The sequence below is a fragment of the Barbatula barbatula genome (genome assembly GCF_947034865.1).
Source record: "Barbatula barbatula genome assembly, chromosome: 7".
NCBI classification, from domain to species: Eukaryota; Metazoa; Chordata; class Actinopteri; order Cypriniformes; family Nemacheilidae; genus Barbatula; species Barbatula barbatula.
The window spans coordinates 15,533,166-15,560,371 of NC_136770.1; the positions used below are offsets into that span (position 1 = coordinate 15,533,166).

At 40.2% G+C, this 27,206-nt stretch overlaps 1 protein-coding gene across 2 annotated transcripts in view; it reads right to left on the reverse strand.

The window, feature by feature from the left end:
- Window positions 1–3,990: 3,990 nt before the first annotated feature.
- The window catches only part of negr1 (neuronal growth regulator 1), a 102,901-nt gene continuing 79,685 nt past the window's right edge, over window positions 3,991–27,206 (reverse strand). Inside the window, exons 7-8 of one of the 2 annotated variants that reach the window (XR_013786948.1) lie at window positions 7,721–8,672; window positions 3,991–7,659 (exon numbers count right to left, since the gene is read on the reverse strand). Coding sequence is in view for 1 of the 2 variants with exons in the window: in XM_079460932.1 (XP_079317058.1) it covers window positions 8,572–8,672 (101 nt within the window). In the remaining variant the exon portion in view is untranslated. Of the gene's footprint in view, window positions 8,673–27,206 lie in introns of both variants that reach the window. The other variant, XM_079460932.1, reaches the window with a different exon arrangement.

Below are 27,206 nucleotides of genomic sequence, written 5' to 3' on the forward strand. Positions count from 1 at the left end.
GTGAGGGCAGAGAAGACAACAGAACGGCGTGTGCGAAAAAACAAATCTTTTCACATTTTGGCAGAAGACAAAGAAAGGTAAATTTGGTGTGCGAGAACATACACGTAGAAGAAAATGTGCACCTACATTATGTTTTATGAGGGTAATGCACAGATGTCGCGCATGTGAGGTCAGTGAGTGGTCTGTGTGAACCTTTTCTTACCTGGCTGCTGCCTCACATAAGTGCCAAGGACCGGGTGAAGCAATAACATCCTAATATATGATAGCTTAGTGGAGCAATACTGTTTCGTATTCCTTGTAAAAAAGCATCATCCTTGAGCAAATGCATCCCGTCAGTGCACAAATCTTGTCTTTCAGGCTTATTGCTTGAATGGTCAAATAAACACATAATTATTACAATAGAATAGACATAGATAGACGAGGGGTCAGATGTATAAAGTTACATATGAATATTTTGTGTTTGATAATATATTGCATAAATATGTTCATGCAAAGCTTATTTCCCTGAGATTTCCATTGAAATGTATGTGATTATTTTGTTTACAATAAACTATATTGCATAGAAAGGTTCATGCAATGCATATCTTTCTTGAAAAGAATACCCCTTACAACCTAAACCAGATTCCCTACACTAGCCCCTAATTCTTTAGGCTCAGCCCCTGATGGTTTTATATCCCAGTTACTCCTGTGATAGGCAGTATCGTTCTTAAATATATATCAACTCAATTTAATGGGAAATCATACCTTTTTTACGAGGTGGCTCATTCCTACAATCTCATTTGTATGTTTTGTTATAATTTGACTTTGCCCATGTGACGTTAGGTTAAGGAGCGGGGTTAGGGGGGGCTTTTATCGTTGCTTTGCCACCTTGTAAAACCTGTGATTTTAGCAAAAGTTCCCTTTGCGGCTGTGATGGTAAGGTGTTGGTAAGCCACCTCCTAAAATATGTACGAGTTACTTTGATATCAGGGAATACATTTATATACACACGTGTCTGTGGACAGAGGGTATGCATGTGTCTTCACTGCACACGTCACGTGAATTCAAGCTGTGTTTATTAGCAGACTATTCAGACTAAGCTCAGGTAAGTTGTTTTTGTTGAACCATACCATAGTGTTACCTACATGCTATCCACATCTTTATATGTTGCGTTAATGTAAATCTATTCCTTTCACATTCCAAGCAGACTTAAATATTAAAGTATTGTCAATACCGCAAACGTTTAGAAGAGCAATGTAAATCTTGATTTGGTTTATTAAACCACTAAACGCATTTTGCTAGAGTAGAACATGTTTACTTGAGTGTTTGTGTATTTCCCCCCGGTGTTGAAATCCGGTACAAAATGTATATCAGGAAATGCATTTCCGCACTACACTTTGGTGTACAAGGACACCGGGTTCCTATGTAAGTCGTAAGGAGCACTGTTTAGTTCAACTTCTTTGAGTGTTTTAGTTCCGATTTCCTTGTTTCTCCTATTGAAAGCAGCCTTTTTACTGAGTGTTTTGCCACTCAAGGAGGCGTGCTGGTCTTTACATGGTGTTCACGTGGAAAAATGATGTCAATGAACATCCCCTATTGAAAGTCATGCTGAGTGTCAAGACAAAAGTTGCACTCACTGACACATGCATGGGAAAACCTCAACATGCAGAGGGCAGATCTTTCTTATATATGAGGAGGTCATTATTAGTATTTTATGTTATTATTCATCTGCCCTCATAATTTCAATCAAAACATTCATTTTCTCTCACCTTCCAGACGACATTTCTCATTTGCATCCTAGGGGGTGGGACTGTCCAATGTCCAGGCTTCCAACGATCTAATTATTTTCCTGAAGGACAAAATTAAACCCTGGCCCTTCATATACTCAATACACTATTCAGAAGAAAACATACTGTGTATAATGTGCAGGTTCATTTTGCAAATGCAAATTGTTAAACTATTAAAAAGAGGAAATAACTTAGTATAATCCAAAAAAGAAAAACGAATACGGGCAGTGAGTTATATATAACCGCATATTCGCACTTCAAAAAACACCCAGTTTTGTACTAATTATATACATCGCATAATCCCTGATCTATCAACAAGGCTTGACTCTGTACTGTATGCTAAGGAAATTCGTATTCCTTATTCAATCCAGCATTTTCCAGAGGCTGAAGAAAACCATGATGCGGCCATTAACTGAGGCTTTAAAGGGGCTATTGAAAATGACCTGGCCTGATCTCCAAATGAAAAATAAATATGCTGCAGTGTGGACATCTGTCATGGGGAAGTGGGAGGAGGCTGTCAGGCTCAGTGTACTAAATCAGGCCACAGCAAACGGAGTGAGCTTACACAGTGGTTCGTTTTTCATCAAAGAATTTTCTTATGGAATGTGTTTTATAAACATGAATAGCTTGGAAGCAAACATGCATACACGGACCAAGACGCGTGGACGTTTTTTTTTTTTCATTTAGTGCAGCAGGAGGTCAACTTGTTCCCAGCACACACACATAAAAAGCTGTATCCCATCAGGCACTGCTTGGATCCCGGTGTAGCAGGTTATGCACCACTGACATGGAAATTCAAATAGACACGGATTAACTGTTTAAGCTTCAACAGGCCCCCACTACATTACATTCCTGATGAGAAACCAAAGGAGGGATGTTAGCATGACAGAAGGAGAAAAATGGTGTTGGCATGAGGAATGCTATAGGTGCATCCCAAATGGCATACTGCGATGTATTCTATGGCATTTTGCAGTATAAATGGTGAGTAGTATGTGCACATTGAAAAACGCTGTAAACTTGAGGCACTCCGAGGTTTACGTAGCGGAAGAGAGGAGTGGGTATCAAACTTTTTTTTTGCAAAACCAGCTGTGGAGACCAAATTTATGCTTTAGTGTGGCAGCGACTGACGTCAGACGTCATGTCATGCAAAAAAAGTGCAATGTACGGTTTGAAAAGTAGATTTTCGTTGACTCGCTTTGTGTTATGCTTTGACGTCATCCGTCCTTGTCTGGGAAAAAACATTAATATCTTATGTCTTACACATACACTATACCATATACTCACAGTATGCACTATGAATTCTTTCAACTATTCTATAGTATGTGATATTAAAAAAATGTATGGTACACATTTAACCATCATCCTGGTGTACATGCAATATATGAAACTGCGATGGGTCTGTTTATGTCTAGAAAAGTTCATACACCATTTTATATTACCAACATTTACCTTTTTTTTAAATGTAGCGAATGTTAATGGTACATTTACGTAGGCTACTTTGTGCTTTCATGCCAGCGATGTTAGGTTTAGGGGAGGGACTTCAGTATTGCTTTGATCTAATAATTGTTCGTTTTACAACAATTATCATCACTCAAATTTATACAAATTAGGCACTTTGTAAAATAGTTACGAATTCACGTGAGATCGGGTTGAATATACCAGGGGTTTTCAAACTTTAGAATGCCGGGGACCCCCAAATATCATAAAGATTTTGTAAGGACCTCTTTCTAAAATACACATCAATGTATTTAAATATTTTGTGTAAAAACATTTAAACTCTGTTAGATAAATTAAAAGTGTGATTGCCTATAATTACAGTAATATTGTATCTGTAAACCTGAGGAGAAACATTTTCAATTTAAATTTATTTGTACTTCAGCAACATTCACAATAAATCTTGTGCTTTACAAAAAATACTGCCTCAAGTGAGTGAGATAAAGAGAACTGTAGAGAAAAAACTAATGTAAACAATTCTGTAAAGTATGCATAAACAAACACTTATTTATAAATAATTGTGTACACTCATAAATGAAACCGTAATAATGTTCACAAGACTTTCAAAATTGTAGCTTTTTTCTCTGAAGTTTTTTGGGGACCCCTTCGAACCTTCAGCAGGGCCCCTGTTGGTCCCCGGACCCCAGTTTGAAAATCCCTGAAATATACCACAAAGTATGTATTACTCTTTCAAGTGTATCAAATCAATGATCATGTAAACCACATTTTACAGTTCCATCACCAACTTCCAACTTTATTAGTATCAAACCACTGCTACAAAATTACATCAAACATGATGAAAATGAACTTGCATACGTGCTATACACAATGTAAGCTTTAAAGTAATTAAAGTATATGATTCTTTTTTTCTTGACAAATATCAATATATATCAATGCCACTTAAAGCCATATATGTCATTCCAATGATCTAGAGCCTAAAATATACAACTATATTCCTGGTGGCTAAATTATCTCCATACACATGTAAGTAAAGATGACCATTTCAAATTTCTCATCACAGACGTTTCAGCTTCATGATTCGAGGAAGGAAAATAAAAAATACAGCCAACCCAATATGGTTACAATGTCCATTTTACTAAGTCACCAAACCGAACAAAAAGAAGGTACCAAAATGAAACAAACATGTATATACAAAAGTAACCAAAGCTTGCCGAATGTTTTTGTAAAAAGCATTCGTGTAAGTTCGCCCCTTTCCGTTGGTTGTCTCCTGTTCTCAATTACTGGCGAAAGCAGACTGGTTGTGTCACTGGTTTCACTTTACAAAATAACCGCTAAAGATATAAAAAATGCCAACACAAATAGCCAATGCCATTCAAAACAGCAAATAACAAATTACCAGGCCAACCGACATTTAATGAGACATTACAGCAAGTGAATAACACACCGGTGTTGTTGGCGTGTCTCTTTCCAGTTCTTTTTAACATTAGCACTTCTCCTGATGAGCCTCAGTCATCAGATTGAGACAGTGCTCAGCAAAAGAAATCTCTGTTAAAACCTCAGCGTTATCAAAACCACTGCATCAGTACTAACTTATTTTCCAGCTCAGTGAAAATAACGAACAAGGGAGTTGACAAACACTCGATGGAGGAAGAAACCTTTAGAATTCACTCATTCTCATTTGTGGCAGCTACTTTATTATCCGGACAAATATTTTGCCGATGAACGTTCTACAGGCTAAGTGCATTCATCGCACACGCTTCATTCGTCCCGTATCGTTTGAAGGTTTAACACAATAGCCATAGAGCAAACGGGGCTTCAAGAGGGATTATAGGTTTTTGTTTTTTACAGTGCTCCGCGGAGTCAATTAGAATACTGCAAAACCGCAATCACGTCGTGAAAAGGACAGAGGTTTATGTAGATTACTGTCAGCCCTGCCAGAGCGCTGCTGGGTGAGAGTGCGCTCACAGCTGGTTAATGCAGCACCCTCCAGCACTCCACGAAATCCTCCTCCAGAAACTGACAAAGGCACAGGAAGAATTTTATTAACTGCCAGGTCAGAAGAATCGCCTCCCCTGACCGCACACACAGCACTCTCAAACCGACTTTCAAAAGAGTCTGGCCAAGACAGAGATGGAGCTGACAGGTTTTTAATCATTGGAATACCGCCTACCACCCTCATTCTGTCTTGCCAGGAGCTCGGCTTGTGCTACGAGATGAAGGATCTTACACGTTTGTTATTTTGGAGGTTTTTTTTCTGCGTGCATCTGGCAACGGCACTAGCCGTTAGGATTCGCAAAAGACAGCAGAAATGCTAACTCGCACCTTACGTCGTACCCGTGTTCACACCAGCCGCGGACTTTGAAAAGGTGTTGCAATGGAACCCAAGGGGTCTCCTCAGGCCGCAGTCATTTGAACTTGGTTAAAAATAGCATTAGCCCGCGACCGAATCGATACGACGGAGAAGTGTGTGAGTTTCAGTCACACGTGAAACGAGAACTCTTGAGCCATTTGGGAAAAAAAACGTCCTTGAATATTAATGCATGTCCAGGAATGTAATTATCAAGTCATTAGATGTTCAGAGTGGAAATGTGCAGCACATTTGCCTGTTATTTACAGACTCTTTTTGAAAGGCTGTAACTTTCAGGCGTATTATGCATGCATGAACGCCTCCTGCCTGCGTTTTTCACCCTTTTTATCTTGATATCCACTTATGCAGTTTTAATGATGGTTTAATGAGCTCGTTGTTGATGTTTCATTCACAATATTTATTAAAAGAGCACGTGCCACCTTTTTATCTTTACAGAACGTAAAATCGGCAGATGTTAAAAAAATGACCCTTTTAGCGCCTATTAATAAAGGAAGTAATAAAGAAGATCTAATAAAGGAAGAGATAATAAAATACTGCGACGTCTGATATATTAGTTATGAATGGCCAATGCATGAAGCTCAGATATGGCATTTGACATGGAATGGCAACAGATCTGATCAATACTATTAAAGGCACATTTTATACAGTACTTGCTTCTACAGTGGACTCGAATGGCATTTTACATGGATATGAATACGCAGTGTATTTACCGCTCAAAGCCGTTCATCTGCAAATATGGATATTCGTTGTAAACATTAAAAATAATATGTGTCTATGAGAGCCAGGCATTGGTTTAATCGTATATGAATATTAAAACATCCTCTTTATGATGTCTGATGCTTTCAAGTCTGCAACAAGCACAGGGAGAGTTTAGTTAAACCCTAATACAAATGAACAAGAGACCATCACTACTGAGTATTAGTCATTGAAAAAATTCAAATAAGAATTCTAAGCTTCTTACTTTATAATACAGTGAGATCATTGTAACTTTTGTAAGTGTAGAATGATTTCCAATGCAAGCAAGATACTAAGACGTTTTCATTGGTAATACATTTTGCCCTGGTATTGAAAACTATATAAAAAGTGCAGGAAGTAATAGAAAGCATGCAAACTTGTCATGGTTTTGTTGCAAATAAACGATTGAACGTGAGGAAATATACCAAATATTTCACACCGAGCAGAAGATTCCTGTGATGATTTTGACGTGAAAAGAAACATTTCATGGTACAGTAGCTCAACACACAACCCCAGTGATGTTCAGTAGTGTGGAACACATTTCATGAAGTCAAAGCAGCCTGGTTTTGTTCTCAAATTCTCGATTTATGGTACGTGGCCACCTCAACATACATATTCATTTGACATGCAGCACATTTATAATTTCTGCAAATCGTAGTATACAACAAGTGTGTGGGAACTAGGGTAGAGGTTAAACTAAATCTAGACACTGGCTCTACCAATAAGATAAAATGAATTCTACTCTCTTCGAATATACACACACGTGACTCATTTTCTATGATACCGTATGACTGGTTTACACCCTCCGAGTAGATTATTTGATTACAAACAGTTCTTTTTTCCGACTTCTACTTGTTTGACGAGAATCAACAACAGTTGTGGCATCTAAACTGAAAGACGACATTGTAAACTATGCCATACTGCATACTTATTTTGAAATAATATTCATTCACATGTTTGGATCCACGCTTGAAAACTCATACCGTCCCCACACAGGGAAGTGCATAATCTTTTTTCAGCTTCCCTATTCGAAACTTTTTCACACTGACAAAAGCAAAGCGGGTAATATATGTTAATACATTATAAAAATCCTGTTCAAATGATTACAACCATAAAACATAATCTATAAAGAACGTAGACAAAAATATTTATCGGTTTAAAAAAGGCAATAATGACTTGAATGATAAGTTCCATTAGACACCATAATATATGACCTACTTTCTCTCTCCACTTTGGAATGGCCCGATATTTTTTTTTGCGATCTGCCGACTGCAGAATGTCTTTTATGTGCTATTGTTATTTGATGTCTTATTTAATTTAACATCCAATGCAACCCTATATTCAATGAATATTTCTATTAGAATATTTTTCCTCTCAATAAAAAGATGCCCAGGGCAAAATGGAAAGAGATTAGTCTTTGTTGGGTTATACCGTTTCGACTAATGTATGTGTCTAATTTTAGGATTAGACACAAACAAACCAGTTTACAAACTGTTAAAAAAACTCCAATACTGGTGAAATTTTAGGTTGCACCCAAAATTAACTCTTGCGCAAAGACAATCATAGCTAAACTCTTAAACAGCTAGAAAGGGTTATGAGCTTTCTCTGCATATTTCCTTTAAATTCTAAAGGGGCTACAGCACAGAGGCCTGAACCGCTGAAGTATGGCTGTAATTTTGGTCCACGAAATGATTATTCATATTTCATTGTCAAAACTATTCAACTGCTCTCCAATTGTTCGCTTCACCCATCACCCGTCTTTTTGTTTATCTAGTCCCCTTCTCCAATCTTGACTCGCCGGGTTTAAATAAGCATGTGATTTAAACACTTTGCCCCTTTATGGGTATGTAAATGATGCACCGGCATGGATAGCAAAGTGGCACACCGAGGTGTCTTTCCGTTACCAATAACAAAGACACTAACGTCACGCACCTTCGCTTTTCCGAAGCGCGCTTTTAGCTAATTTGAGAGCGTTGGAAAGGAGACAATGCATGCTGATTTACAAAGTGGGAATCAAATAACACAACAGAAAAGAAGGGAAACCAAACAAAAAACCTAAAGCCTAAAGTATTTACATGATGACAAACACCACCAAATTCCCATCCCAACGTAAATAATGCTGATTTAAAATCCCTCGCTGCTTTCCAGACAAATTGTACCAAATTGGATCCAGCCATCTGCGATGTCAAAGGATCTGTAAATGCTCAAAGGGTTCTTTACAGTCATTGTGTATGGCCGTCCCCGGGGCTAGTAGATGCTGATGAGAGAAGAGAGAGCCAGGATCAGGTACCGGCAGGCCAGCAGGACGTCGGCGCCTCCTGTACTTCCATACGGAGCGGTGTTGGGTGCTGTAAACAACAGAGCAGAGACACACGCTGATTACCAGATTCTGTCTCTCTTGGCAGCAAGTTATTCTTTCACTCAAGCAGTACCTCCTCCCTTTCATCTGAACCGAGCTCACGCTGTCTGCCTTTACTCTCTCGAAACGGAACCCTTTCGACGGACGCCCCGTGAAAGCTGCTTTAAATGTCAGGGTGGCGTATCTCGGTGATGCCGTAGTAATGCTTTCGCTGTCGTTTCTTTGCGTTTGCATAGGGCTTCTGATGGATCCCTTCTACGAACTGCTGGAAGCCGTGAATTTTGCATTTGATGTTTAAAAACTGTCCCGAGTCATAAACTACCTATTGAGGTGTATGAACTGCAGTATTTCTTTATTTATTGGGAGCGGAGCAAGGTTTTTGGGTGGTTGCTATGCGATTCTATGTTATTGATTGTTAGGGCAGTCGTGGCCTAATGGTTAGAGAGTCGGACTCGTGATCAGAAATTTGCCAGTTCAATCCTCAGGGCCGGCAGGTAAAGACAGAGGTGCCCTTGATCAAGGCACCTTACCCCTACTTGCTCCCCGTGCGCTGCAGTGATAGCTGCCCACTGCTCCGGGTGTACGTGTGTTCACGACTTGCTGTGCGTGTGTTCACTACTCTCTGGATGGGTTAAATGCAGAGGTCACATTTCAGGTATGGTTCACCATAACTGACAAATAGGTCACTTTCACTTTCATCTTCACTTCACATTGATATGGCCAATGTTCTCCGTTTAATCATTTTATGCATTTTTTCTGTTATTGTTCACAAGTTTGTCAGATTTGAAAAAAAAGTAACAGCACACAAGGCATACGATTTTAAGTGATAGTTCTTTCATCATTGACTCATCCACTTGTCATTTCAAACCTGAATTACTTTATTTCCGAACAATGGTGGTACCCATTCACTTCTATTATATTGGCTAAAATCCAATGAAAGTCAACGGGTAGCCTTATTGTTCGGTTACCGACACTTTTCAAAATATCTTATTTTTTGGCCTGCAGAACAAAAAGTCATACAGGTTTGAAATGACAAAGGGCAAGAAAATGAAGACTTGAGAATTTTTGGGTGAACTATCCCTTTAAGGTATCATTCATGTCCATAGCACAAATGGTGAGCAAAAGAGACAAAGTTTGGATAAATCCCAAACCGTAAATATGAGCAACAGCGATAAGTCTGAGCTGACATTGACTGTGTTCATATTATTTTAGCCAAAGCAGATTTCAGTGGCAAAAGGCCTAAGGTCCATTCTTGAAGCAAAACAACTTGAGTGTAGTGCTCAGGAGAGGTGCTTCAGAACAGGTGTGAAAGTGTACAGGCATTTATCTTCATGAGCCTGTGTTTCACAGCTCTGTTAATAACAGACTCTGGCCTACTAAAGAGATACAACGCACGCACGCACGCACACACACACACACACAACTGTTCTAGACTGGTACTACAGGCTTTCTTTTATATCCATTGAATTTTCTCTTTTTTCTTGTTTCTAAATACATGAGATGACAGTATCTAATGGACTCATTCAGGTATGGCTTTATTTGTGGGAAGAGTTTTCCTGTACTAAAAGACACAATACCACCGAGTCACACTATCAAATACCCTGTCTATCAGTAATAACTATGTTTTTGTATGTGTGGTTGATCAAATAATTGCTACGTGACAAGTCCTCTACCGGATGACAAAAATTGGATCTCTTAACTGAGATGAAAAACCTGTGCATCCATTTGCACCTTCATTCCGGCTTTTAGGACTCCAAATTACCGGTGTTGCTTAAAAAAATTCACGGCAAAAAATTTCAGGCACGACCACACCAGCCGTAATGGGAAGCCCAAAAATACGAAATGGGCGCGAGACGGAAAATGATGCAAATTGCGTTGATGCGCGCGAGACGGTCAGGCGAACTGACTTGTGCACTGCTGCTCCGTTCTGCCTCCGTCCAAAGCACCGGATAATGACACAGTTTTTGCTAGGCAGAGAGAGTGGAGCCGGTAACCATGGAAACAGCTCTCACATCCTGCATTGGCCCCTCTGCCAGAGCCACAGAGTGTGCACAGTGCTACCAGTGGAATAGAATCATTTGGTCTATAGGCTGCAGTATCTAAGTAGGCTATAAGCGCCGTTCGTCACGTAACAAACAACGCCATATGGCCGGTGAAAGGACAAAACGGGTTATCCTTTTAGCAATTGTGCTATTGTACATTTCCACCTGCGTCCCCGCTAGACTAAAAGCAACAGTAAAAGTTGCAGTGATTCAGGGCCGATGCAGAAACGCCACATCTACCAGCTCTAAAGTAATAAAGGAAAGCACCAATATTACCGGCATGGCTGAGTTGTGTGAGTTAGGGACCTGTTTAATATCCCACCGCGTCTAAATCAGTCTGTTGTTGTGACGATGCAGGTTGTTAGCGCACTCGCCATTTTAATTAACTCAAACCCCCCACCCAGACAGTGCCTGTCTTGTGTGAGTGTAGAAATACAGTGAAAGAAGAGTTATGCGGCGGCTACGCCCGTGCAATTGCCGGATTGATGCTTTTCAGACCGTATATCTGCAAGAACACCAATTTCCTCATTACGTTTGGATCAGGGACTAATCGGTCACGCATGTCTAAATCACGGTTATGCGCTCACCTATCTGAAGTATGCAAATGTCTCCCCGTCATGTGACTGTGAAGGGTACACGTATAACAATTCTACACAGTGAACGTTGAGTAATAAAATGTATGACTTTCTTATGCAAGTGCACAAAATAAGATATTTTGAAGAATGTTGGCAACCCATTAACTTGCATTCATTTTGTGTGGGTACGATATAAGTGAATAAGTAGCGCCGTTGTTTGTTAACCAGCATTCTTTAAAATATCTTCTTTTGTAGATGAAAAATAAAGAAATACGGGTTTGAAATAAAAGAAAATAAAATGTTTTGGGTTAACTATCCCTTTAAGGTGTTGGTAGAGAAGTTTGTGTGTACCCATAAACAAGTCCTCCAATTAAAATGAATTCGAGCTCTCCCTCCCCTGTGTTTTTGTTTTGGATGATTTAGTTAACAGCTTAAGTCTTTTTAGGCATAAGGTTGTCGTTGAAAAACAACGCGGTACAAAAAAGAAGGGCTGCCACCCTATAATCAGCAGCATGTTTCAAACCCACCATCCCTTTTAACTGACACAAGACCCATCGTTAAGCTGCTTAATGAATTTCGCTTTGTGATGTTCTCACGTTATGATGAAACAACTACGTTACAGCTACAAATAGGCTATTTACATATTTTAATTATAATTGTAGTATTATAAACCAGATGTTATTGTTGTTTTAGTCCTGGATGCTAAATGATGCAACATATACGGTTGTAGGAGCTATATGGCAGGAAATACACATTCATGCAGAATGTGGGTAATGTGATCATCTTTTGAGTTACTCATAGGAGTGCGGTATGCTCAGTTTTAACAGGTTAATATTTAGATTCATATTTAAATCAAGACCTGCCGATAGCTGTTTTTCTTGCAGAATTTGTAAGTGACTGCCTTTTAGAGGAAGTGTGAATTCGCTTTATAAAGGCAATTTCATACAAATGTCAACCTTACCATTTAAAAAAGTTTGGTAACACTTTACAATAAGGTGCTATTTGTTAACAATTAGTTTATGCATTAGTTAACATGAAATAACAACAAACAATAGTTCTGAAGCATTTATTAATATTCATTAATGTAGATTTCCGCATTTACATTATTCAAATCAAACGTTGTTACTGTTAACGTTAGTTAATGCACCGTGAACTAACATGAAGAACTGTATTGACATGAGCTTACATCAACAAGGATTAATAATGCTGAAAAACTAAATTGTTAATTGTAAGCTAATGCATGAAGTGTTACCAAACGTTTTTACCAATGGTTTTCACCATACTTAAAGCTCAGATGTCAATATTTGGTGATTAAAATACCTAGTGATGTCCTTAGCTTTCTTATTTTTAAAGCATGATTTTCATAGTAGGCGCCGCTTTCAGAATTGTATTGCTTCTGGTTTGAGAATTTTAATGAACAGAAATCCTACAGTTATTTACAGAAATCATAACTTGCACCCTTTTTGTCACATGCATAACGCATGTATATTTCCCTCAACTGAAATAGAAAACATGTTTATTGACTAATTTGTGATCTCTTGACTCTATCAAAGTGTCGTAGTGAAATGTGCAGTCCGGATGATTCAATATATTGGTAATAGGGCTGTAATAACCAATAATGGCATCCAGAATAAAAGTTTGTTTACATAATATATGTTCGGTACTCCATCCATCCATTTTCTACCGCTTATCCGGGGGCGGGTCGCGGGGGCAGCAGTCTAAGCAGAGATGCCCAGACATTTCTCACCCTAGACACTTCCTCCAGCTCTTCCGGGGGGACACCGAGGCGTTCCCAGGCCAGCCGGGAGACATAGTCTTACCAGCGTGTCCTAGGTCTTCCCCGGGGTCTCCTCCCGGTCGGACGGGCCCGGAGCACCTTCCGGGGAAGGCGTCCAGTAGGCATCCGTAACAGATGCCCAAGCCACCTCAGCTGACCCCTCTCGATGTGGAGGAGCAGCGGCTCTACTCCGAGCTCCTCCGAGGTGACCGAGCTTCTCACCCTATCTCTAAGGGATCGCCCAGCCACCCTGCGGAGGAAGCTCATTTCAGCCGCCTGTATCCGGGATCTTGTCCTTTCGGTCATGACCATAGGTGAGAGTAGGAACGTAGATTGACCGGTAAATTGAGAGCTTCGCCTTGCGGCTCAGCTCTTCCCAAACCTGACACCCTACGGCCCCTGGCTGCGCCTAGAAATTCTGTCCATAAAAATTACGAACAGAACCGGTGACAAAGGGCAGCCCTGCCGGAGTCCGACATGCGCTGGGAACAAGTCCGACTTACTGCCTGCAATGCAAACCAAGCTCCTGCTTCGGCCGTACAGGGACCTGACAGCCCTTAGCAAAGGACCACAGACCCCATACTCCCGAAGCACCCTCCACAGGATGCCACGAGGGACACAGTCGAATGCCTTCTCCAAATCCACAAAACACATGTGGATTGGTTGAGCAAACTCCCATGAACCCTCCATCACCCTGTAGAGGGTGTAGAGCTGGTCCAGCGTTCCACGGCCTGGACGAAAACCACACTGTTCCTCCTGAATCCGAGGTTCTACTATCGGCCGTATTCTCCTCTCCAGTACCCTGGCATAGACTTTCCCGGGAAGGCTGAGAAGTGTGATCCCCCTTTTTTCGGAACACACCCTCCGGTCCCCCTCTTTAAAAAGAGGGACCACCACCCCGGTCTGCCATCCCAGAGGCACTGTCCCCGACCGCCACGCGATGCTGCAGAGGCGTGTCAGCCAAGACAGCCCCACAACATCCAGAGACTTGAGGTACTCAGGGCGAATCTCATCCACCCCCGGTGCCTTGCCACTGAGGAGTTTCTTGACTACCTCAGTGACTTCGGCTTGGGTGATGGACGAGTCCACCTCTGAGCCCTCAGCTTTTGCTTCCTCAATGGAGGACGTGACGGTGGGATTGAGGAGATCCTCGAAGTACTCCTTCCACCGTCCGATGACATCCCCAGTTGAGGCCAACAGCCTCCCACCTCCACTGTAAACGGCATTGGTAGGGCATTGTTTCCCTCTCCTGAGGCGCCGGACGGTTTGCCAGAATCTCTTCGAGGCCAGTCGATAGTCCTTCTCCATGGCCTCACCAAACTCCTCCCAGGCCCGAGTTTTTGCCTCCACAACAACCCGGGCAGCAGTCCGCTTGGCCTGCCGGTACCTGTCAGCTGCCTCAGGAGTCCCACAAGCCAACCAGGTCGATAAGACTCCTTCTTCAGCTTGACGGTTTCCCTTACTTCCGGTGTCCACCACCGGGTTCGGGGATTCCCGCCTCGACAGGCACCGGAGACTTTACAGCCACAGCTCCGAGTGGCCGCTTCGACAATGGAGGCGGAGATCATGGTCCACTCGGACTCGATGTCTCCAGCCTCCCTCGGGATCTGGTTGAAGCTCTGCCGGAGGTGGGAGTTAAAGATCTCTCTGACAGGAGACTCGGCCAGGCGTTCCCAGCAGACCCTTACAGTACGTTTGGGTCTGCCGAGTCTGTCCAGCTTCCTCTCCTGCCATCGGATCCAACTCAACACCAGGTGGTGATCAGTTGACAGCTCCGCCCCTCTCTTAACCCGAGTGTCCAAAAACATATGGTCGCAGGTCAGATGAAACGACCACAAAGACGATCATCGACCTGCGGCCTAGGGTGTCCTGGTGCCACGTGCACTGATGGACACCCTTATGCTTGAACATGGTGTTCGTTATAGACAAACTGTGACTAGCAGAATTTTACTAGCGGAACCTCTCAACCTCAAGCACCATCTCAGGCTCCTTCCCCGCCAGTGAGGTGACGTTCCACGTCCCTAGAGCTAGCTTCCGTGTCCAGGGATCGGGCTGTCGAGGCACTCTCCTCCGACTGCCGCCCGATCCACTACGCACCGACCCCCTATGGTCCCTCCCGCACATGGTGAGCCCACGGGAAGGCGGCCCCACTTCGCTCCTTCGGGCTGAGCCCGGCCGGACCCCGTGGGGAAAGGCTTCCCTAACCTGGCCTGGCTTCCCCGGGCATGTTCGGTACTGTGCATGTTAATTTTGTATTTATAAACACATACATGAAAATATTTAAAAATATGTAAAAATGAATAAACATATAGATATAATTTTTATTATTGGAAAATATAATAAATCCATCAAAATATTTCCTGAATATATATATACATGAATGTGTGTTGAATTTTTTTTTCTAGATTATATTTCAAGTTTTAAACGTGTATATAACAAAATGTATATATAATAACAATAATATCTAATATTTTATATTATCCAGCTATGAAAGCAACATGGAGTATATTATGTCACAGCCTCTCTACCTCACTGCTTAATTAATGCTTTCATTTAAGAAAACACAAATGTCATACAAACAAAACAAATCATTCTGATCTGTACTGTTGTGTAACTTCTACAACAAAGCGTTGTTTTAAATAACTGTTATGTGAGGGTGGCTGTATCTCCAGGTAATCTGCACAGACGATGGCTGGCTGCATCCCTTCTCCCCGGAGGCCATTCTCTTCTGGCTTCCAGAGAAGGGTTCAACGTCCTTGACCATCAATCAGTGGCCTATTGTTCCCTCTTCTGCCTCCAGAGAAGGCTCACCAAGCGGGCCTAAGCCTCTGCCGAGTCCCTGGTAAACTAGCATAAATCTTATATATCCAATCGTGGATTTGACAAATATTCCCTATAAGTCCTCATTCGCTGCTTCTGCTCTCCATATGATAAACGACCTAATTCTCTGCCTCATAAGGGAACAAACATGAAAAACGTTTCGTTTGGTTCAGTTTGTTTTCCGACGAACACAGAGTAGGCTGGCACTGTTTCTGTGTAGAATTTTCTCTTTAATGTTATTTGAAAGAAAGAAAGAAAATTGATGTCTAATTTAGAATGCTCATAATGTATATTAGTAACTTCTATAAAGCACATTTTTAAAAAGCACCCATAAGTTAAATGAATGTTTTTTTGTACATATAATAGGTCATAAATACAATAACAATACGCGCTACAGTTGACAAAACAAACACATGGCAAAAAAGCAGCCACTACGAGTTAAAACTAAATAGCATTTGAGGAATGCCAAGTGTTTGTGTAACCATCTGATCAATTTGGAGTTAACCGCCTTGCTGCAACTTGAGATATTTGGGGCTGTGTGTGTTTTCTGCAACAAATGTTTATCATGTTTCTGCTGCGATAATGATAATCGGTTTGAAATCCTAGGAATGCATTTTCATAAATAGGGCCTATGTGCGATGGTCTGATGAGATAAAAATGAGCTAATTTCTGATTCAGCGCTGAGTTAAAGCTCTTTTCAATATTGTACACAGAAGGAGTTCACCTGACATGCTGGTAGTGAATAAAACTCGACTGCGTCTCGGCGGCCTTGAGCTTCACCTGAACACCGACACAGCAGGGGCTCGTTTTGATACAAGACTGCGGCAGGCGACGGAGAAACAACAAAAAGACATTTCACTTCGCTTCTGAGGCACTTTTCTGCACTGCCGGCGATTATATAGTCGACTTTCTCGAACAGAGACGTGTTTTGTGTGATATTCAGCTGCTGTCTGTTCACTTTTAAGTCGCACGAAAGATTTGTGCCTTTTTAAGCTTGTTTCATCACCCCGACCCCATGTGTTTCCCCCACAGTCTCTTTGCTTCTTTTATCAACAGGCATCCCATGGGTGGAGTAAATAATGAGAACTACGGAGCAGTAACGCAAGAGTTCTTTGCCGAGTCAGCCCCTACTGGTATAATATGGCCATTTGTTCAACACCCCCCTTAGATGCAACTAGAGATGACTAATGAAATAACCTGCACTTACATGCAATTGTAGTGAAAGTGAGTTTTGCATTTCCATCACTCAATTATAATATAAGATTTGTAATGATATGGTACTATTCGGCTAGTTGAAAAATAACATATCATTGCATTGTTCACCATTCATTATGACCTTTTAGCTTTTTGTAGTGTAATTGAACAGGGAAACACACATAGCAATAAATAATGCATAGCTTAAATGCACTGTAAGTCACTTTGGATAAATGCGTCTGACAAATCCATAAATGTAAATGTAATGTAAATGATATTCAAAAGAATAAATATTCCAGGGGCAAAGCCACCGCGAAACAGAAAATGTAACAACCGATGGGGTTCGTCTCTCCATTGTGTAAAGATGGAGGAAGAGTTTGCTGTCGGCTTTGTACTAAATCTTTTTGGCCGACGCCCACTTATACCTGCCTTTTAGCAAGAGCTACCAGGCAAACGTTACGTAACATAGTTAATATTCATGAGCCAAGCTGATACGGTTCATAATCTCCTACCCACACTTTCAGATCATTTTTACTCTCCAGGAATAATTATTGTAGTCTCTTCATTAACATACGATTATAAAAACGACATGTATGATAATTATAAAATAATTATAATTTGATGTTTGGTTTCATTTTAAGTGAAGTACGTTTTAAAAGAACAGCGTTTTTGAAGTCAACTGCTCATTTACATAAAGATAAGTTATTACTTAAATATAAAAAAAGTGTAACATTTAACACAGCATGGAGTATGGAATATAATACCACCAACGGCGTACAATTTATTACGCAATATAAAATGACAGAGAACACAGTCGTGAACAAAGCACGGTTAATAAATATAGTGATGCGAAATGAAGATTAAAGTTATGAGGAAGTTAACATATGCTGTGCCGGGAAGGGCTAATTATTATATTACACAACAAAGTATGTTTAAAAAGCATTATTCTCTTCAGGCTATCTGTGATCATTGCTTTCTAATCACCATATGCTTCAAACACCAACACAGGAAATATCATTTCATTACACAAGGACAATGAAACCCTGGACGCTGGATCCTCTCTGGTCCTGTGTTGTGCACAGCCCTGGGGAAACTGGTATGAAAGTCACAGCGCCCAGAAGTCAGCCATATTCATTCAGCGTGCCGGTTATGTTATGCACTTCTCAGAGCACAAAGTTCACCAGCGGAATACTAAAAATCTTCTGAATATACGTGTGTTTGCTTTATATTCTTGTCCTCGACTCGGTATCGTTTTTTTTGCAAACAATTCTCACTCCGGCAGGGCCGAACAAAGGAAAGTGTGATTTTAAACAGTAGCTACGTAATGCAACAAACAATTACCACATGCGAGCAAACTGTATGTTAAAGATAAGCTACACGTTGCACTGTATTTGCCTAGGGGTTTCCTAATCTAATACGGTTAAAGTGCTTCGACTGAGAATCGTAAAGATCTCGGGTGTGTTTTATCTCGTAAAAGATGAAATGCTGTACCTCAAGTGTTATCTAAATGGTCGTCCATTTAAAATGAAGCTGAACCAGTGGGCAATATTGATTGAGCGAACCGCTAGCAGCAGACAGTCTCCTCAACAACTACAATGACTCACAAAAACAGACTCTTCCTCGCAAAAAAGCATCCTTCAAATGTTATCATCATCAAATCCACTCCATCCCTTCTTCTCCTCCTCGACGCTATTTGTGCAACTTACAGCACTGCATAAATACCAAACTCCCCACAGTGACACGTGCACTTTAGCTTGATATGGGTGCTGTCAAACTCCCGTTGCTTCGGGCCAGGAAGTGCTTTATACCTTCGCGCCTGAGCCTTTCTGGAAGGGGTCAAAACGTATTGATCAGCCTTACTTGATGATTCCTGACAAATTAGGCTGGGATATTGAACCTTTATACGACCCCCTCCGGCAGCTGTGGTGCATATTACACTGCAGCCCTGTCAGAAATACATCCACCACTGGGAAAAATCAAGACCGAGTTGGAGAAACAAAACAGTGGCTTTTTTAACTTGCCAATTTTGAGGGTAAAAGTAACAGTTTATCCGTCAAACCGTGAATTAACCTCACACGAGTCATTCAGAGGAAACTCCCACGCATGTCCGAGAAATATTCAACGAGTGGCATTGACATGCAGAATATCCTTTGCTGGTCCTCGCGCATTGGTCCTCGTGAAGTCAGGTAGTTCAGTGTTTTCCACTTGTCCTATTTCTCCCACCCCACCTGACAAAGCCCTCTGAATAAGTTATGTTCATGAATACGATTCGTGGCGTTTGAGGTATTGTTAATCTCCGGGGAGCAGCCAAATTGCCTTCTGCCAAGAAGCTAATGATAAAATGTTCACAAGCATTTTTGAAAGTGCCAGTTTTCCCATCATAATGAAAATCCAATTTTGTGGTGGTTCGCTGTCAATTAATATGCTCTTTCCAAAACAGAGGGAGGTAAACCCTTCAAGGTATTCAACCTTCCTCTTGTATCAACCGTCAGACTGGTGTGTGAAGGTAAATGCTCGCATTAAAAGAAGTGTCATCCTGCCGCTACAAAATACACATGTTGCCTATTTTCATGTAGGAAAGTAACTGCTTCAAAATGGACTCACTCCAGGCATTCTTTTGTTTGGTTTTTAACATGAGGTCAAAACTGTTGGCGGTAACAATACAAATAATAAGAAATTAAAATTTATTAGAGAAAACAGTAAGGCCTCGTTTCCCAGACACGGCTTAAGACGGCACTATTTCCTTATTTCAGGGGTCGACAACAGTCCCGCGCCAGCAGCATTATTTTGATTATTTTGTCCGCAGCTGGTTCTGAAATAGATCCGTCACAATCACGTCTTTAGCGATTTTGCCTTCAAAATAAAGGTTTTATTTAGAAATTCTAATCTAGAAAAGTTTTGAAAGATATTCAAAGGAGTCTGTCAATCGCTAGACACACGTCTAAAATAGCCGTCATGAAATATAGGGTATGGAAAAACTAACAGTGAAGCATGAAACGCTTACAACGTGGGGCCTAAGCACCAACACGTGAAAAATAACAAAGCAAATTCAGCTTTTTTTTTAAGGTGCCATGCTTCGTCTCGATGTGCCGTCTTATATTATTTTCTTTATTTTCTCAAAGCGAAAACTTTGTTGCAGATAAGACACACCGGCTTTGCATTTACAAAACTAGATAGGATGAAGGCGTATTTGTCTTTCCATTGCTCTTTGTATGCCCTATTTTCGCTCTCAAATTTCCTCTTTAGACTCTTTGATGGTGCCATCTCTCACCATCAAGCTAGCTTAAATGTTAACATCACTCTGCACAAGACGTAATGGTGTAACCCAAGCAGGCAAAAAAATACATTTCTTAAATTATACTTTGACTATGTTCTAGCCTGCCATCTAGTCGTGAATAATGGCCCCAAGCCAAACTTACTTGCTGCTGACCCCTGCCTTAGTTGAATTAAGATATTTATGTCGCTTTTATAAAAATGCCTTGGAAGAATACATTACTGGTGTGCATCTTGAGACAAACAAGGGCACTGATATATTTTAAGATATTTCAGGGCGTTATATTCAGTTAAGCCTTACAGACATACGAGTCCTAAACAATAATTAGAAATGATGAAATCTTCTAGTGGGCCAAGGTCTTAAAGTAATTTGAGTCAACAACAGAAAATATTTCATCCAACCTTTGATCGAGTTAAGTTAAAAAAGTTTAATCTTCTTAACATCAATTCACACTTTCAAAAACGTTAAAAGAAATGAAATTAAGCACAGGCGAGAACAGCTGCACAGCATGCATGGTTTTAACTCAAGATATCAGTAATACTAACATGTTTGTCTTCATTATTAGCGTATTTGTTCTGGTCAGGAAAACTTCTGGTAATTGTGAGACACATCAGGCTGCCTGTGGGTCTTATTTGTGGCTTTGGAGTAAAACTCCGAAAACAGTTTCGTGCTTTGCTCTGCTGCTAAGGGAGTGCAGGAATGTGACACCAAAACAAACCCACCAGAACACCCACGGCTTCATTAAAGACACCAACAGAAACCTACGCAATGAGACCGAGACAAATCATGCTATTCTGCTGGGCTGATCGCACATATTCCACTATTATTTCAATAATTATGACTGAGCAAAAGACCCAAATCTTTATGGTTAACTGAGTATAGTAGTGCATGGTATTGAGTAAAGGACAATATGCGAAAAAAGGCTATGTGCAATTATCATAATCAATATAATTCTGCTTATGATAATAAATTGTTTTTAAAGTCTCTCTTCTATCTTCACTCAGCTAAAACTTAAGTATTAAAATGATTAATTTCATAACCTATCGCGGCCCTTATACTATAAGGGTGGGCAATTTAGTTACTCCCCAAACAGAAAAAGTTTTTTATAAAATCTTAAACAGTCAAAATCTAGAAAACTGTTGTATATGAACACAATGAAGAATTGTAAATAATAAAATCATTAAAATGCTCCCATTTACAGTGCCAATTAATATATACTTGGATAATTATTGTTGATTATTAATAAAACAATAAAAAAGGACACACAAAATCTTGGAATCAGATGTTGGGGAACGTGATGGTGAAACATTAAAACTGAAACTTTATAGAAATAAACCAAACCGCATCGAAAGCTATTTATGATACTGAGGTTTACATTAGGCTGCACACCCACATGGATTTGCTCACTGGCAGTCAAAATGCCACGCTCTTTGTATGAATAGATTGCCAGTTCATACTGGCACCAAACTGTATTTGATATCCGCTTGTAAAATAACGTCTCTTAACTGAAAGTGTTTTCTCTCTTCTTTCCCCAGTAGCCGAGCGTCACCTCCGTCTGAGAGCTCCAAAAGACCGGCTATTCATCTATAGAACAAACCCACTTCAATCATCCAAATGCCAGCAAAGAAAAGAAAGGACACGCTATCAAAAACTAATCTCATGGAAATCATGTACAGCCGTTAGAAATAAACAATTGAGGTTAGTACATGCATCCCGGGGAAATACGGAACAAAAGCCCCCATAAGAGCCGCGAAACACAGGTGGGTGAGGGAAGTCAAGGTTTTAATATTCCTCCGGTTCGTTTTGAGCGTGGCGCCCACGAGAGAACCGCCGGGGTGAAGTTGTGATGCTTAAAAGGTTCTGTGACAGAAAAACACACTATAAAAACGAAAGCAAAGCAAACGAAGTAATCCTCTTTTCTCAAAGCAGCTCAGACAAAAGTGTCCGCCAATCTCTCGCATACAAATGAGCGTTGCCAGAGAGGACAGGATGTAAAATGGGACTTATTAATGTAGATTGTTTAACTAAACTTAGTCTGGCAGGATCCTTTAAAACATTTTGGAACTTCCACGGCAAAACGGGTATTCGCACCTTTACATCTCTTGTCAGAGGGATCACACTGCAGACTGACCTTAATCTCTCTCACACGCACCGAACCGAAAATGACATGTCCCTATGAGAGTTTTGCATACCTGATGTTATCTGAGGTGTTTCGAAAATGAAAATCTCGAGCCCTCGGGATTGTCATAGCCTCGAGGCATATTTCTTAATTAGAAATTAAAAATATGTTTAGAGCTTATATTGATGGAGAGCATGATATCTGTGATTAAAGGGATCTGATTAAGCAAGTACCATTTCCATCTGAGGAGAGAGAGAGAGAGAGAGATCTTTAAATGTCCATTACTCAAGCGATTACTCCAAAACTATATTAAATATATGGGAATACTAATATAAATATATTAGTATATGGGTGGTTGAGTGCATTGACTGAGTTTTCATTTCGGGGTGAGCTATTGTGAACAGTGTGGCTCTGTGACACAATTACATTAACTTTCACATAATCATGTTAAAAAAGGCATGCGGAGTGTTGAAGCAATGCCCGTGACATTTAAGAGCCGTTGTGCTCTTAAACTTGGGGGATTCGGATTGAATCTTGCCTGCATTATGTACAAATGTCATTCGCTCTCTTTCTTCGCATTCCACTTTCCTTGACACAAGGCAAAATCCCTTACATATAAAACAAATAAAAGGATTCGCAGGTGCCTTGACTTTTATAAACTATACGCCTAAAATGAAGTGTCTAATTTGTCAACACTATGAGCTGACTGCTGTCGTAACTAAGTCTATTCTGGGCACAGGTTGGCTGTAAACTATCTCTTATTAGGGCTTGTTTATGGTTCTGGCAAAGTGGACGGGATTTCTGTTGTGCAATGGTGAGTGAGCAGAGATGGTCGAGGGTGGGTGGGGCAGTCGGGTGAGAGAGACGGAAAGAAAGAGAGGAGAGAGGGGGATGACATGTTCAGCGGAGAGAGAGCACAACCCGATTCACTGGGCTTCTGGGATAATTGGGGGCCAGAATAAGACAAACTCCAGCCAGAGATTATTCTACTGGAGAGAGAGGCTCTCATGTACTGTAATGAATGGACAGAAGTTTGACGGAAAGTCACAAAAGAAGTTCACGTTAAATCCTTAAAATTAACTTATGGAGGACAATTGAATATTTTTACATAAATTCATTTAAATGTTGGAAAAGAATGTTTACCTAATCCATTTGCATTTGCGAAGTAAATTAATTTATTTGAGGCCAATGGTCAGATGTACAGATATCCATGCCCAGACAGATACAAACTCAGAAAATGATTTGATAATTAATTTGTACTTAAACATCAGTTGTCCATATGGTTGCAGTTTACTACAATACTAATTTAAAAAGATTTTTGTATTGTGTAAATCTCAAACATGTATTCAAATGAAATGTAAAACAGCATATTAATCCACATTATGCTGTAATAAAATGTGCTTCTATTTACCATGTAATGTGTGGAAGTGACCTATGTTTAAATACATTATCCTATCCAGTAGGCAATACTATATACAGTTAATCGTGTACAAAACTATAGAAAAAAAATCCACATTGAAAAGTTTACAAGAAAAAAGTAAAAAAGTCATTTTCGTTAAAAAGGCAATTGTGTGGAGACAATTCAAAATTATTTTTAGTTTTTTAATTTGCTATTTATAGGTGTGCATTTAGGTAAAATTATAATTTTTGTTTCGTTCTTTGAACTAATAACAATATGACTCCCAAATTTAAAATAAAAATATTGTTTCTATTTGCAGGAAAGAAAACTGGAGAAACAGGTCAAACAACTTGAACATATTCACTTTTATACAGTTTATAATTGTTTATTGTTAGTAGATTTTTTTTTGTTGTGATATCCTTGAACTTGACCAGTTTTCATGTGTCTTGTCAGTCTTTCACAATGCTATTGGATGACTTTGTCACTCCTGAGGTTTGATTTTTGTTGGAATTCAACAGACACTGGACTGGAATGACCACAACACATCCGGATATACTGAATAAATCCGGAATGGTCTCTTGATTTTTTCAGAGTCTGTATTTGCGGTCCTGTTTGCGTTTAAGTCTTTGTTGTTCTTCATTCCCACTGTGTTTAGATTAATAAATATTAGTTTGCGTTTGCAATCCTTCCTTATTGACCGTGTTTCCAGCTCTCTTCGTCATATGTTTTTCAAATGCAATTCATGTCCGTGAATAGATCTACTGTAGCTAGCGTTGTACAACTATCACTTTCTTGATAAATCGTCTTTGTTTTACAAAAATGGCTCATTAGTAATATTAGAAACAAGCAAATGTCACTGCTTGCCTGAACAGCAGCTTAATTGAAAAAATCCTGCATTCTCTTTTCATGTCAACTATTTATTTATTCTTTTCTAATTTTCAGAAGACTGCTGTGGTTTCTGGTTCATCCAAAACAGCTGGTATACAGCTGTGCCACTTACTTATTTCACTTCATTGAGGTCACTTTAGATTTTCATTTCAGTAAAGTATTCTTCAACGCTTTAGCTGCCATTTTCCATGCACTGAAACCGTCCTATAATAAGCCCCTGTGAGGACAATAGCTTTATGATGCAACTTTGGCATTTCATCATTCTGAAGCAAAGCAATTCAATCCCATAAACGAGTAACAAGACAGGAAGCACGTTTTTATAAGTAAAAGCCCTGAGCTTCAACCATCTGAGACACAACGACAACAAGAGTTCTGCCGGCATGACAACATGAAAGTCTGAATTAATCTCTGTTAAGTCTTTTAGAAACCATACCAACGTGACATCTTCACCCACAAAACTGCATAATAGCTACAAGCATTTTCCTTCCAAGAGTGGTTCAGCCTGCAGAAACGATCTTAAATGACAAAAAACACAAAGTTTTGGTTTCTAGCTATAGTTCAAAAGCGGCTCTGATCATTAAATCTGGGCTGCGGTTACACGAATCTCTTTCTGGCAAGAATGACAGGAGTGATTATGCATCCTCACGCCGTAACTACAGTATCATCAACAAAGCGTCATCCACTGACACTATCATCGTCATGTCATAAAAACCCTTCCGCGCGTATTGTAAACCATGTCAGCGAGAAACAAATTGCCAGTCGTTGACTCATCTGTGCTTTCTGCACTTTGACGACAATGATGTAAAATATGTAAAACTCTCCGAGCGAAAGACTCCCATTAGTTTGTGGTTTGAAATCATGCTGAAGGAACACCATTCCCCCCTCCAGCTTAGCCACGTGAAAAAGCACTGAAAACCAACTTTCTGATGACACTCCCTAAGACATTATCATTTAAACATCTCATGCGCATCTTAAGTGAAACAGAAACGTTTGCATACATTTGGATAAGAAAGACTCTCATACAGCAGAATGTAGCATTTTGCTTCTTTAAACATAAAGCCATTCATACATAAACACACATTTTTGCATGCGTCTAGGTAGAGGACTGCATTGGGATTGTGATCCAGCGGGACCCAACTCAAATCTTGCGGGAGCAGCGGGCAGGACTGGGCATATAAAAAACAATTGCGGGTCCCGCGATTTATATCCGCCAGCAAGGATGGGGTTAGAAAATTAAGTAGAGAAGAATATTAAAGCGGGGTTCAAAAGCACGAAACAAAAGCAAGGCAAGTCCAACATTTGGAGACAAGTGGTAAAGAATTAGACTTCGTAAGTTGCAATAAATGTGCAAAAGTATTGATTTACAATGGACACAAATTTGGCACCTCTGTGTTAAGGTGACATAACTGCTCCATTCCCCCTTGTCAAAGTAAGCTCTACTTCAAAGCTAAAGTACCTCTCCCAGCATCCAAGATACTAAAGAGAAATGCATTGAGCTTTGCTATAAAGACATTTGGCCATACGACTTTGTTGCCGGGAAAGGCTTTGTTGACATAGTCCAACATTTCATTAATGTAACTGTTAAATATGGCAGATTTGATGGTAAAGATATTCTGCCTCACCCAACCACCATATCTTGGCATGTCGAGGGGAGTGCGGAAGAGCTCCAGGTGTCCGGCTATTTATTACTTCCTTTTCCTGAAGACACATTGATTTATTTCATATTTGTTTTATTTAATTGGTTTAATGTTTAATCATCAAGTTTTAAATGAAAGTAATTCATATAAATATTGTGCATCGTTTGGCTATATACCTCTTTTCTTTGTTATTTGTCAGTGTTACACATTGCTACGTTTGAATACTGTGTTCTGATATAGGCACAGCTGAAGGCTTCACATTTCGTGTCTAAAACCACACGGAAAATGCAAGCCGCGCCCTTTTCTCTAGTAAAATGACCTGGATGCACGGTGTACATTTTAACTATTTCCATCTCGACACAGCACCATATCGCCTGGAAAAATGTGTGCAGTACCGTATGCGTGTTGCTCCCTATTTGTGCTTAAAAGATGCAAAATGTGAATCTGTGAGTTCCGGTGTTATGTCTGTAACCTTTCAAAAGCAAATTTTCCGTGTCGGCTATGAACGTAAGCATACCTCAAAAAAAGTTAAATTGTTTGTTGGTGCGGGTGGAAGCGAACACACAAATTGCTGGTGCGGGCGGGAGTGAAACGCAGACGTTGCGGGAGCGAGAGGTATGGGTCAGAAATTCCCACCTTTGGCATGGGCCCTCAGATCATGGTGTTGATGAAGTGTACCAAGTTTCGTTTCGATTGATCAAAGTTTGGACGAGTTACAGCCTGTGAACCAATTTTGGGTCGACCTCATTAGATTCACAACCTCGTAACTTTATTTTTCACTAGTAGTTAAAAAATTCT